General features: G+C 38.6%; 1 protein-coding gene across 6 annotated transcripts in view; it reads left to right on the top strand.

Annotated features, from left to right (window-relative positions):
• Nucleotides 1-14,052, top strand: part of PDLIM5 (PDZ and LIM domain 5) — a 191,535-nt gene that overhangs the window by 168,745 nt on the left and 8,738 nt on the right. For all 6 annotated transcript variants that reach the window (XM_019553012.1, XM_019553011.1, XM_019553010.1 and 3 more), the window contains 3 exons: nucleotides 5,775-5,943; nucleotides 12,200-12,380; nucleotides 13,855-13,975. In XM_019553012.1, the coding sequence (XP_019408557.1) occupies nucleotides 5,775-5,943; nucleotides 12,200-12,380; nucleotides 13,855-13,975 (471 nt within the window). The remainder of the gene's footprint in view (nucleotides 1-5,774; nucleotides 5,944-12,199; nucleotides 12,381-13,854; nucleotides 13,976-14,052) is intronic.

Genomic DNA, 14,052 nt, shown 5'->3' with positions numbered 1-14,052 from the left:
GAGTGGGAGAGCAATTTTTTTTCTGTCTTAGTTTGCATCCTTAGGTAGGACTTCTATCATTAGATATCCACTCCACAGGGAGAGACAAAAAGTACTAGACGCTGAAAGAGTGATGGGAATTTCTGAACTATGATTTTAAATTCCCTTAAAACATTATACTTAGACCTTGATCCTGCAATAGGACCTGCTGGCAGGGACTCTGCATCCCTGCAGATTCCTTTGGGGGAAGACTAGGATTTGGTATTGCTGGATCCAAGATAAAATATTAGTTTTTCGACTTGTATCATAGCTAGAAGCCAAACCCTACTCTTATTGATGCCCAAAGGATATTTTGCTATTACTTTCAATGGAACCAGGCTGCTGTTCTTTCTCTTCCTCTCGCGTTGCTGAAAAATGAAGAACAGAGCAACTGCTTTTCCATTGTATGCCCCCATTTCTTTTGTTTGGATTATGGCTTGAACACTCAAGTGTTCTACATTGTATTTTATTTTACTTTAAGTGAACTTTTTGTCTGTATGTTAAAGATTATGATTAACATAAGATTATTTTCAAACAATAATTGTTTCCAGAATTGATGGTACTCTTTAGAAATAAAAATATTTCTCTCCTTCAAAGATTTAAATAACTTGGGTATGATGTACCATATTTTTTATTGATTTCCTTTTATATGTAAAAATCCTGCTTCTGATCCTGTATAAGTTTTAAAATTTACTTCATACCCCTTAAAAGACTCCATATTGACTATTCAGGGCAGTAAGATAAAGTCAAGAGGTGTTTGTGCTAGTGCATGAAGTTTAACATATCAAATCAAATGGCTTGTCTTAAATACACAAGGAAAACAGAGTTAACAAATGTGTTTGAATTGGCATTGGTATTCAACAGGTAACTCAAACATCCACTAGCGGTATATCAGAAGCTGTTCTGGAATTTGATTTGTGAAAGAAACTGTTCAAAGAGATTAGATTTTAGTGTGCATGTGTCTTCTCCCTAGTTGATACCTGAAAATTATAAGGCAAAATATGAGGAGAGAAATGGAAAGCACCATTAATCAAAATATTTTTCTTTCATATTTCCAGTAAGTCTCCATCCCCCCTTCTCCCCCTCGTTCACCTCCCTCCTTTTCTCCCCCGCCGAACTCACACACCTGTCTTTTCTCTGCCCTTATTTACAGTCTCCACTGGCATTAATAATCTAAGATGAACATAATAGAAAAAGTGACTTGGTCGAACTAAGTGCCTCGGGGTTAGCTTTCTCAAGATAGCCAATTCCCAACAGTACTGAAGGTTCAAGTGATCAAGGAGTAAGAAGTAATTTTTGTTAAAGATATCGCATTGTTAAAAAAAATCACCAACTGTCATCTGTCCTGCTCTTGCTCTAATTGCATTCTACGCAAAAAACAGTAATGCCCTCATGTGAAAAAAGCTGACAAATGGATACACTTTTACTGCTTCAAGAGGCTAGAAAGGATCCAAAATGATGTCAGCCTTTATCTCCAAGTGACCTGGCTCTTCTTGGTTTGTCCAGCTTTACAGTTAGTTAGAAAATGTGTGCGACTGCATTGTTCTTCAGATGGGGAGGGAGAAAGCAAAGTAGGTAACGAAGCCACATTATTGATTAATAACCAGAAAATACTGTGGTACAAGATCACCAATGCCAAAAAAAGATTTCTAATTTGGGTGTATTCCTTTATCTCCCACATGTGTGCATAGTTTTTTGTTCAGTGGAGCAGATTGCATTACCTCCCTTTTAGAGTTAGTACTACTTCTGTTCAGCTTTCTTGTAATATCGCTGTGGTATCACAATGTGTTTTCACATAAGTGAGAGCCATTTGCCACCTAAAGACACAAATAGTGGTCACCACCTTTTGACTCTAAAACTATGTGCAGTTCTTGCAGTCTAGAGGTTTGCTTAGCATACCTGTCTACCAGGTCAGAGAAAGGAAAAACCCTCCCTTTGTCTCGAGGCTGTTGTAGAATATGAGAGGAGATTATTAGAGGGATCCAGGGACTGCAGAAATTAGCCACATTAAAATGTCTTGACAAAACTACGTCCACATGTGATGACCTTGTGTCAGGGCACTTTGTCTTCACAATGCAAATATAAATAAATACAATAGATACATGCATGAATACATACATATGTACGATACAAATCTCAGGGTGTCACTCTTTCGCTTAACTCATGCTTGAGTGGCTCTCCAGGTAGTAGGGCTGAGTACTGCTTCACTAAAGATAGAGCCCAAAGCCAATGATTTATTTTTTCCCGTATCTGATTGTGTACCACTTTTTGTCAGTTCGTAGCTCGCTCGCTCTCTCTCGCACAGATTCCTAACATTGAAGAGTAAATACTTCCAAAAACATACCTTGTCATAGCTTGTGTGTTACCAAGGTGCATCTAATAATAGCAAGAATGGGAGTGAAACAGAAAGTTGTTTGTTTCCTCCTTCCTTTAGCAACAGTATCTTCTTTGTGTTTCATATTCCAGTTTTCTTGCTTTGATTTTTCTTCTCAGTAAATTGTTAGTTTTATACCCAGCTCTTTGTCTCCTTTTCTCTTTGACTAAATCACTGCAGGATTCTATATCTAGGCTTCATTAGAACCAAGGAGATAAGCATGCTTTGTTACTTTAAACCTAGACTTAGCTTCCCCCAATGTTTCCAGGTAAAAGTCCTCAGCAAAGAATTAAAAGTTAGGAAATACTTAAATGTAAAACTTTTGGGAAATCGTAGGGTACCCTTGGAGAGTCGTGGATGACAACCTGTAGCACAGATCATTATGGAAGTAGAGTTGAAAGCCTTTATTTAGGACTTCTTTCCTTTTTAAAATATAGTAGTTTAGGCATAGCTATCTAACAGATTAAATAAGTAAAAAATGACTGATATCTATGTACAATATGCCAATACTTGTTTTTTCTGTAATCCTGTTCAAATTTTCACTTCAATCCCCATCTACTATTTGGGGACAAAATGTGAAGCCCACTGCTGGCTGGAAAAAGAAAGAAAGAGCTCTCTCTCGCGCTCCCCCCCCCCCAACCTTCTCCCTAACAGGTTGGCAGGAAAGATTCTGTCTCCAATGTCATACTGATTCATAGGCTAGTTTAGGATATAAAAGAGCTAAAGAATCTATAGCTAAGAAAACCAAAAGGGAAGCACTTGAGGAAGCTTAATACAGAATATTAAGCTTCTCCACATACTGGTGCTTCTCAGTGGTAATGAAATTAAAGTGACTGACAAAAAAAAAAAAAATCCTGCATCTTTATTAAGACCCATTAGTCATGGTTTCCTCTTCTGTGTGAAGCACATCTATTTTATATGGCACTGGTATTTGGTATTTTAGGCTATGTCTATTCAAGGGGTGGTGGGGAGAAAGTTGACTTTTTTGATCTACTGCACTTTTGCTCAAGGTGTTTAGCTGTGAATGTCCTTTGGTATATGAGCCCAAGTGTTGTATAGCATTTGAGTGATTTGTTAACACAACTTCAAAGTGATCATCTCACACCTCTGAGTGTGCGTTTTCATACTATTGAGATCAAAAGCAATGCAGTATCTAAATTTGAAGTTTTTAATACATAGACATACAGGCAATATAACTTCTGGAGCTCTTGAAGTGATTGCTCAGTTAAACGTACAGGAATCCTTCTGAAAATTTATCTTTATCAACTGAATTCTGGTGTAAATTCCTGAGAGTGGTTAAGCAATGCCAAAGGAGGCCAGGTTCATGTCATTGCTGGATGATGCAGTTCTCTGACTCTAAAGTGTTGTTCCTCCCTCCTCTCACTTTTACTTCACATTCTAGGAATTGACTCTCTTTTGCTTCTAAGTATTCTTACAACAGAAAACAGTTTAGCAAATCATATTGGGTGACTAGTGGATATGGCTTTATAATGTACTTTTCATGTTTGTTCTTACTTGATTTAATTAATGTCACCTTTTAATTTCTTTCAAGTAATAAAAAATGCATTTTTAGACCATTTTGAAAACTCATTAACTTTATATTTCAGTGACTAGTTATTCAGGAATGCGTACGGTTGTTTTTTCATTCCATTGATGAGAAAAATGAGATTAAAGGCTTGTCTATATGGGAATCTATTGGGAAATAAGTGTGTGAATTTATGCACAGTAGCTACTCTGCACTGCCTCTGTGTGGGCAGTCCTTTTTCATTTTAAGAACATCTGCTGTAGCCTATTTACTAATATAGACAAACCCTAAAGAACTGGTTATTTCATTTGATTGAGATTATTGTGTCTCTTGGGAGAGACCTAGTCTGTAGAGTTCCTTACCAAGTAATTCAACATATTTCAAGTAATTAAATCAAACTTCAGATTCACTATCTAGCCACCTGATGGAACAAGACCCAGATCACATTGATCGATGTTGCCTGAACAAAGTATTGAAGACTTGAAACTAATTAAGGCCACTGACAGCCATTCATTTAAAGGCACAATGGGGGGGGGAGTGAGTACTTTAATTAGTGTGACTCAAAGAGCTGCTCTAATTAAAGCGCCTGGAGCGTCTCGTGTATTAGTGTCCCTGCGCTTAAAAATGGCGGCGGGGCACTTTATCTAAAGCTCATTCACTGAGCTTTAGATAAAGTGCCCCTGCCGCCATTTTTAAACATGGGGATGCTGATGCAAGAGATGCTGGAGTACAGTAATTACCACGTTCCAGCAGACTTGATTAATTGAGTCTGCTCCGATGGATTTTAATTACAGTGCATCAGAGCAACCTCGCTGCTGTGTATAGGTGCCCAATGGGATCCGATCCCTGCTCCCAGTGGTGGCACTTCCTGGCATGCCACGTGTGCTGGTAGGACATGCTCTTTCGGATCAAGGATCAGATCCCAATTGCGTGCTACTTGCCAGTGCAGGGGGGAACCTGGGATCATAATCCCAGCTCCCCCCGCACCAGCAAGTTGCAAGCATTACGGACAGTCCACCACTGGTGCTCCATCAGCTGTGGCGTGGTCCCAATCCAATCAATGATCAGCTAATTGTTGGCTGATGGAAACCACACTGAGATGGTGGGAGACCCTGGGTGGGCTTAACTCTGCCACATGTTCTATTTAATGGAAATAGCCCCAAAAATATTACATATTTCCCATTTTAGCCTAACCCATTCAAAGCATGGTGAGATCATTGTGCTGTATGGTCTGTCATGTTTGTTCTTTTTTATATCCATTTCTGTACACTCCTTTCTCCCAGTTGACTGAAAACCATTTAATGCCTTTTTGCAGAAATTTCAGAAGATATGTAGGGGGCTTTTGGTGTGCCTTTAGTGGGCATTTATCAGCCATGTTGGGTGGAAATATAAATCTCAAATCATTGTACCATACTGCTCTTCTTCCTGAATAATCTACATACTACATATAATTTATGGTTGCTTACAGAAGTTTAAAAAAAAAAGCTCTTTACTGGGGGGAAACACCACATTAGTTCAACCTGGTTCTGCAGTATCAACATAGATCAGGGACATTTGCAGCACTTTTTGGCTCTGATCTAAAGTTGATTCGACTGCCTGTTAGCTAAAAGCACCCAAAAAAGCCTCACTAAAGTACTCAGTGTACACAGACATTGGGTGAGCTGGGTATAACTAACACAGTACCTGTTTTGGTCGTATGCCAGGCTTGGTGCAGGAGCACATCGAGTTTAAAGTAAAGCCTGATTTTCTTTTTTACGTCTGTAAACAGCGTATATGTACATTAACCAAACACTGAACATACTTATTACTGTACTTCCTTGAAGCTAATGAGATATATTTTTGTACATTGTTTTCCAGCACAAGGATGGACATCAAACAGTATTGCACCATCTGAAGCTGCTGCAGCAAGTACTAAGTCTTTAATGCAACCTCAGCTAACAGAGCAGGACACTTTAATTCAAAGAGCAGAGCATATTCCAGCAGGAAAGCGTACCCCGATGTGTGCCCAGTGTGATCAGGTCATTAGGTTTGTATCCATCAATGAACATCTTATGCCAAATTCATTTTGAAAGACTAGCTTTGTTCCGTTGTTTATTATTACTTCATAATACGCATTAAGGCTCCATTTCATTTAAACAGCACACCATTTTCATGTATGATTTACTTAACAGATTGAGTCTGAAACTGGTAATACAGGTAGCAAGTGTAGAGGCCACTATTCTCTCTCAATAGTCATGAGCAATTTTAGAACCTGTTTTAATGAATGGAAGTGTTGGCCAGGAAGCAAAAAAAATAAAACCTAAAACAACTAAGCCAGCTTTGAGTAAATCACAATTTCCAGTCCAGTCACTTAGGAGTTAATAGATTGAAAGGCAAATAGATAATACGGAAATCATATAAGCAATAACAAAGTATACTTTAAGCAAGAGTGGGTAAGTGAAAAAAAAGGAGGAAATCTTCTAGTCCCAATCATACATTTAAAAAAAAAAAACCAGTTTTAATCATAGCTAACACTGTATTACAACTTTGTATCCTGACATGCGTGATCTCAGTATCCATGCCATCATCATCCAAGGTTGTCCTTCATCCAAGGATATTAGTGTCCCATGACTTTGACTTACCTAAAAAAGTTTAAAAGTTGACTGAAGTTAAATTAGATAAATATTCTGTGACTGAGATTGTGCTAAATACATCCCATTGTACAACAGTGCTCTCCTTGTTTCATCAGAAATTCCAAAAGGAAGGGTGTCCTGCGTATACAGCATAGCCAGTGGCTTCTGACAAGTAGTTTTTGGACCGCGCATCAAAGGGATTGTGAATGCATTTTATGACTGGGTGATCATTCCAGATGCTTAGTTCCCTGTCATTTGGGAAAAGATGCATCTCCTCACAGCTTTGTTGTAGTTTGGAAATATATTTTTGAATCATCTTTTGTTCTCATGGTCAATTTTTTTTAAAGTATAAAAACAGAGAAAAGCAGACATGGCATACCTGGATTGTTCAGGTTGGTTATCTCATAGCAAAATAAATTATGGTAACATTTCCTTTTGTGTTCTGTAACGTTTATTAACCTTTTTCAGCTATAAAAGAGAATGGAATTGGCAATGCACGATAATTTTCCCTGCAGTTGAGAAAACAAGCCGCCTTGATCAGAATTGGAAACTGTTCTTAAGATTCACTTTTCGTAAAAATTACCATACGCATATTACATGCATTAATGTTTCCAAACATAGTAAGCAATCAACTTTATTACAGCATAGCAGCCATGTTTTGCAATCCAAGTCATACAAACTGAGCCAACTCTGTAGCCACACGATATACACAGCTGAATTGAACTCAGCTTTTTTCTGCCTTCATTAGATTTTCATTATGATAGTTCCCTATCAGGTCAATTAACATTAGGTTAACTTTAGACTTCTGACTGGTAACTGATCTGAGAGAAGATATATTGGAAAGATTTAATTTAAATTTTTCTGTTATTTCAATTAAATATCAAGATATTGATGGTATGATCTAAATTCCAAATGTAGCCATGCAGTCATTCCAATGTAAACTTTAAGTGGATCTAAATATACTAAATATTTGCTCCCTTTATTACTCTAGATTGTAAGCTCCTTGGTGGAGGCACTGTCTTTCTTTGTGTTTGCAGCATCTAACTGAGTGAGGCTCTGGTATATGATCAGAAAACCTAGGCTTTAAATCACATGCACACGTGCACACATGTGCACACACACTTCCGTAAAATCAGCTATTATTGTTACTACATAGATGCTTTTTATCACTCCGTGAGGTGGGAGGGGGGCTGCCTAATTGTGAACAGGGGAGTATGTGGTCCATATGTTCAAAAAGTGTGATGTCCTGACTAACAGTACCTACAATTCTGTCATTTGCTCTAGAATTGCTGGCATATCGTTAATGAACACTTAGAAATGTTAGAGGACCTGCATGCTGATTCGTTTTCCCATTAATTCTAACTATTTCCTACATAAATCTTATAAACTCTTATAGGAGAATTTATGCCTATAATATTGGATTGAACAACCCTTTGAACACAAATAAAAATGACAGCTGCAGTAAAATTTGCATACCGTATTCAATTTTAAGATTACTATTGCTTCTTTTCTAAAAGAAGTCTACATGTTATGCATGTAAAGAGAATAGTGTCTCATATGATGACTTATCTGCCTTTCAGTAGTCTATTTTTATATTGCTTCAAATTATCCCAGTCCTTTCCATAGGTTACATTTTTATATCTTGTAAATGCAAGCACAGTTATTAAAAACAAGAATGATTTCATTTGATGATCAACTGACAGTACATTAATCAATGTACTAAACTGGCTTGCTACTTCTATATAACAGTGGTTCGGAAGACAAGGCTAGGTTTTGGAGTTCAAGTTTTAGCATAATTACAGTTCATGCCCTTAATGGTAGTATTACCTATGAAAAGGTAGGATCAGGATCAAGTGACATTCCATTGTACACCTGTTTTGCAGCCAAAATGCACTGTAGAGTGGGTTACTTTACACTAAGGCGTAGAATAACCCAGGCCTGTTGAGCCAAAGAAAAATTTCTTAAACACATCTTACAACTTTTTAATATAGCCTTAATTATTCATATGCTAATAATCTAAAGGCTTCAAAGTTTTCCTAGAGTTTCACTTTACTTCACTTTTCTTTCTTTTGGTGGCAGTATTGAAACCAAAGTCAAACTGTGTTCTATGAAATATCTGTAATGAGGATCTGAAAGACTGGTAACTGATAGTTCCTAAAGGTTTGTGAAACTCAGTAAGTCTCTGAATGCTGAAATATGGAACTGGCTGGCACTTTGAAACCCAAATTTGTGTTCCCAGGGTCTCTATTAGGAATGTGGTTCTGTGTATGTGTGTATGATAGGTGATTTATTTTTTAAGATAACTTCATGTAGTTGAATTATTTTAATGGTGCAACAGGTAAATATTAGAAATGCCATTTTTCTCATATAAAAATTGCATGTCATAGTCTGCCTGTGACTGAAAAAGGAGAAAATTGGTCCTAACCTGCTTTTTTTTTCTTTTTTCTTTTTTTAAGTGCTCTATTTAGTTAAATATGAAGTGTTTTTACCAAGTGAGCAGATTTAGATATTTCCAATTTTCTTACCACTAAGTTACATTCTTGGTTTGGTATCATGATACAGTCCACATGGCAACTTAGCTGAATGTGATTGCTTCTTGAAATTGTGGATGTGATTAAGTTTTTGACTCAGGCTTACATGTTTAAGCATTTGCACAATTTAAGCAGTTGCACGTTTGTGAACATGTGAGTGCAGGCATGCAGCTTTGATCCTAGGAGATATTGCTACCACATTTGACTTGGAACTGTTGGAAAGGAAAAGTGCTTAGATACAGTGTTATACCATTTCCTCTCCACCGGTATTCCAACATGCTGTCTTGAAAAGCTAGCCTCAAAATGTCAAACTGTAAGTTGTGGGGAGCTAAATGTAAAAGATGTTGTAAAAAGTCCTTCCTTTCCCTTTACTAGAGTACTTTCCTTCCACTTTGCAGCTATTCAAGCCTGTTATTTTGGTACAGATGACAAGAAACATGATCCTACTGTAAGAGAACTGCCTCAGTGTCAGTCCTGTGCTAATTAATCCATTAAATTAGCCTGTGCTGACACTGTGAGAAGAGCGCATTTTGTTGTACATAAGGACTTGTATTGTTTGATCTGTACATAACTGAAAGGGCATTGATGTAAAAAGGTGCTTGTACAGAGGCTGAAGGGTATCAAGTTAAGTCAGTGTTTGCACTGTTCAGGCATCCACAAGGAAGTCTGGAGTTTGGCTACAGTAATTCTGGACTGATTTCTCAAAGGTACAAGAACAGTTTTCTTAAAACTGTTTAACTACATTTGCCAGTGGTCAAATGTGATCAGATACTATTTTGTAAATAAATTCTGTTCTTCTTACAAGATGAAACCCGAGCAATTTTAAGTTTGTTTTTATCCTGTTTTGTTTTGCTGTCCTCTCCTATTTTTTAAGGCAGGTATTCCATCAAATTAACAAATAGGTGTGGAAAAGAAGAATTATCCACACCTTCCTTCGGTAAAATTTCCCACTGTCTTCTGCCCACTTACTTTCCAATCCTGTGGCTACCTCCAATCTCCTCACCCCACTTTTCCCTGGAAATTAATTGCAAAAATACATCTCCTTCTCTTTCCCTTCTCCAGCTGTTTTAGTAGTAAGAAAAAATTGCTGTCTTACTCCAGAAATGTTCTGAGTCCTTACATTATTTCTTTTTTCATTTGGTAATATGGTGGATGCTAATGCACTAGATTGATTCATATTGCCTGATAACCATGGATCCAGGTATTCCATTTGCCACAGGAAAACATGGATATTCTCCTTCAAAGGAGAAAAACATGGGAAACCATAGGTTTCCCCTTGCAGGCTGGAACTCTTCCAGCCTGCAGGAGGCTGCTTGGGGCTGGGGGGAGCAGGAGGAGTGTGACCACAGGTAGGGGACACCACATTCATGTATACATGCACATGTGCTTGTAGCAGTTAGGCAGCATGGTGGAGAGCAGCTCCCACAGCTCCCCACAGGTAAATCTTTGGGGGGGTAGGGCAGGGTATTGTGGGGCAAGTGCCCTGCAAATTTCTGCTCCCACAGTGGGCACAGGACTGCAGCCCAGCTGGACAAGTACAGGTAGGAGTCACCTCTATGGCCCAGCAGGGGAGGATGGAGCAGGGTAGTGGGACTTGTTGCTGCTGCCACCACCACTGGGACCCCTGCACAAGCTGTGCCAACAGCAATGCACTAAGTAACAGACCAGGGGGAAGGCACTGCCCTCACCTCCTCCCATTGCCAGCTGCTCACTCACTCAGCTGTGGCTCTACCGTGGAGGTGAAGTGGGCTGGGGTGGGGAGCAGTGCAGTTGGCCTAAGGGGAGTGGCAGCAGTGGCCAGGCCATGGTAGCAGGATAGAGCTGCAGCCCAGCATGTGAGCAGCTGGCAGTGGGAAGAGGTGAGGGCAGTGCAGTCGCACCCCCTTAGTCTGTTATTCCATGTGCTGCTGGTAGCCTGGCTGGTGTAGGGGTCCTGGTGGCAGTGGCAACAAGACTCGCTGCCCCACCCTGTCTTCCTGCACCAGGTCCCCCCAGCTGGGCCATGGAGGTGGCTCCTGCCCATGCCAGTTTAGCCAGGCTGTAGCCCTAAACCCTGCTATGGGTGCACAAATCTTGGGGGGGCACCCCTGCTACCTCACACATCTCTGCCTTACTCCACCCACCCCTCCCTATCCCACACACTGGGAGACTGTGGGTGAGGGGCAGAGGGGCAGGAGTGAAGGGCACCAGCAGTCTGCTTTAAAATTGTAAATATATCAATAAAGCATTGTGTCCAACTGATACGTATATATGTAGTGGTGTTTCATTTTAACCACAGAAAAATGGGGATTTTAGGGAGTTTTAATCAAAGAAGTTTGGATTTTTAAACAGAGAAAACCAGACTTGCTGGGATCATTTGATCTCAGCAATATTCCTGCCTAGAGCAGGGGATTGGACTATGATCTTTCAAGGTCCCTTCCAGCCCTTAATTTCTATGATTCTGTAATCCCAGATTAACACAGTTGATGTACCAAAATTAGTGTTTTAGAAGCTTCAGCATTTTGCATATATTAAATAAATTATGATAGCTTGACTTTTTCTTTTATTCTGGGTGTGGAATATACTTGCCTAACTTTTGATGATGGTAGAAAACTGCCATGTCTCACCTGGTATGGTTAGTCCCTGTAACAAACTTGCTGCATGAAAACCTCTATTGAATTTTTCTTTTTCTCCAGGGGAACTGATCTTATTAGGTCTTAATGGAGCTAAATCTATTTTAACATTAGTAACCTTGATACAAATGTACACTGAAGGAAAGTATAATTAAATTAAGTATCTTTCTTTTTTTGCAATGGATGGAAATAGTTTGGAATGCAAAGAGATATTTTTTTCTTCCTGAACAATGACCAGCACTCTAGCACTGTGTTTTATAGTGTTCAAACATAAAACTCTGAAATGCAGTGTAACAAAAAGCCACTAGCACACATTATGACCAAAAATCATTTTAGGCATAATTTGAAATGTGTTAAAATGGGCACAGAATTATTCAACAGTGCAAAAGATATTGATTGATAAAGGTTTGTAATTCATATTACAAAGTCATTAGCAGTGATTTACATAAATCAGTTATTTAAACTTCCCATTGCTGTCACTACAGTGGCATAACATTGTCTAAACTAGTCTGTTCTGTTTTAACCAGAGGACCTTTTTTGGTGGCTTTGGGAAAATCATGGCATCCAGAGGAGTTTAATTGTGCCCACTGCAAAACCTCCATGGCTTATATTGGGTTTGTGGAAGAGAAAGGGGCCCTCTACTGTGAGGTCTGTTATGAAAAGTTCTTTGCTCCTGAGTGTTCTCGATGCCAGAGGAAGATACTTGGAGTAAGTTATCAGTGCCATGCATGGCTTACATAAATGGTGAATATTAATGACAACATGTTTCTCTATGTGTAATGGAAAATATTTGCCTGCCTGAAAAACTTTATTACAGATCATTACATTTTGTTCTTTTTCAGTAGCAAGTCCATTGAAGATCTTTTCCATTTACAATACATTGGGTTAAGATGCACAAGTAGGGAACCACTCTCTCTCTCTCTCTCTCTCCTCTCTCTCTCTCTCACACACACACACACACGATGTTTAACCATGGTACTACCAGTACTACCACTGTTGAATAATTCTGTGCCCATATATATGGACATTAAGGTGGCCTTGGTACATCAGCTATGTTAATCTGGGATTGTAGAATATATATATAGGCACAGAATTATTCAACAGTGGTAGTACTGGTAGTTAAACATCCTGTAATATACATATATATCTCATCTAAATACACACACATATATGTATGTATGTATAGGTGTGTGGAGAGAGAGAGAGAAGGTATTTAGATGGGACATATATGTATATTGCAGGATGTTTACCATGGTCCTGTCAGAATTTAGATGCCCTTTCTATAGCTAATTTTGCTTCTTCTGTAACTAGTTCAGCTCCATTAAAGCTGACATTATGTAAATAAGACTGTAGGGTATACAGTTCTATCCATGCCAATATCCGTTTGCCCTTTTTTTATCTCTGGCATTATTGAAGAAGAGAATCTGTAATTTTCTCTTTCCAGAGTTCAGCTTTTTCTCCTAGTTCTTAGATGTTCTTAGGAAAAGAGCTTTAATTGGCAGATTCTTACAGAATTTAAAGAGAAAAATGTAAAACAAGGAGAAATGATCACATTTTGCTGGACACTGTGGGATGTATGTTTTGGCTGGCCTTGAGGGGCAGTGAAATATTCCCAACCAAATTGGGTAGAAAAATTCTTGTTCATTTCAAAGTGCAAACTTGTGGCCTTGGCACTGCAGGCCTTAAGTCCCATTCACTATTATATCGTCTTTCAAAACAGAACAACATAGTCATAATTCTTTAACATGTTCTGATTAATTATTCCCAGACTTTGTGAAATTTGAGACATACTGTCTGAAATCAGTGGGGTTGCTTTGAGAGGTGTGTACTGCTCAATATGAGTAAGTGACAAACTTCCCCAGCATCTGCTTACTGCCACAGATGGAAACCTATTGCAAAGAGAACTGGTACCGTTAGATTTCAGCTCCCCACATGTCACCCAAAGAATTTTCAGCCAGTCCTTACTCACAGATAGACACACATACCAAAAATAGAGTAGATTATAATGCATAATATCAACCAAGATGTGTAAATGTTCATTGATTCTAGAGTCAGCTTGTACAGGAGAGTACAAAACCAAATTATTTTGATAAGCAAAACACCAAGTTCAGAACATGATTATCCCAATTCACTCATTTCAGCAAGGTTACCTTATTAATGTATATTTTTTAACCACCAACAGGAAGTCATCAATGCTTTGAAACAAACTTGGCATGTTTCCTGTTTTGTGTGTGTGGCCTGTCATAATCCCATCCGCAATAATGTCTTTCATTTGGAAGATGGGGATCCGTACTGTGAAACAGGTGAGCTATTAAAAAACAACCATTAATTCCTGGAAATTCATAGCTAAGATTGCTGCTAGGGTTTTTAAAAATATATA

This window comes from Crocodylus porosus, unplaced genomic scaffold (assembly GCF_001723895.1).
Source record: "Crocodylus porosus isolate Cpor-Errol unplaced genomic scaffold, CroPor_comp1, whole genome shotgun sequence".
In the NCBI taxonomy this organism is placed as follows: Eukaryota; Metazoa; Chordata; order Crocodylia; family Crocodylidae; genus Crocodylus; species Crocodylus porosus.
This window is presented reverse-complemented; position numbering and strand designations above follow the sequence as displayed.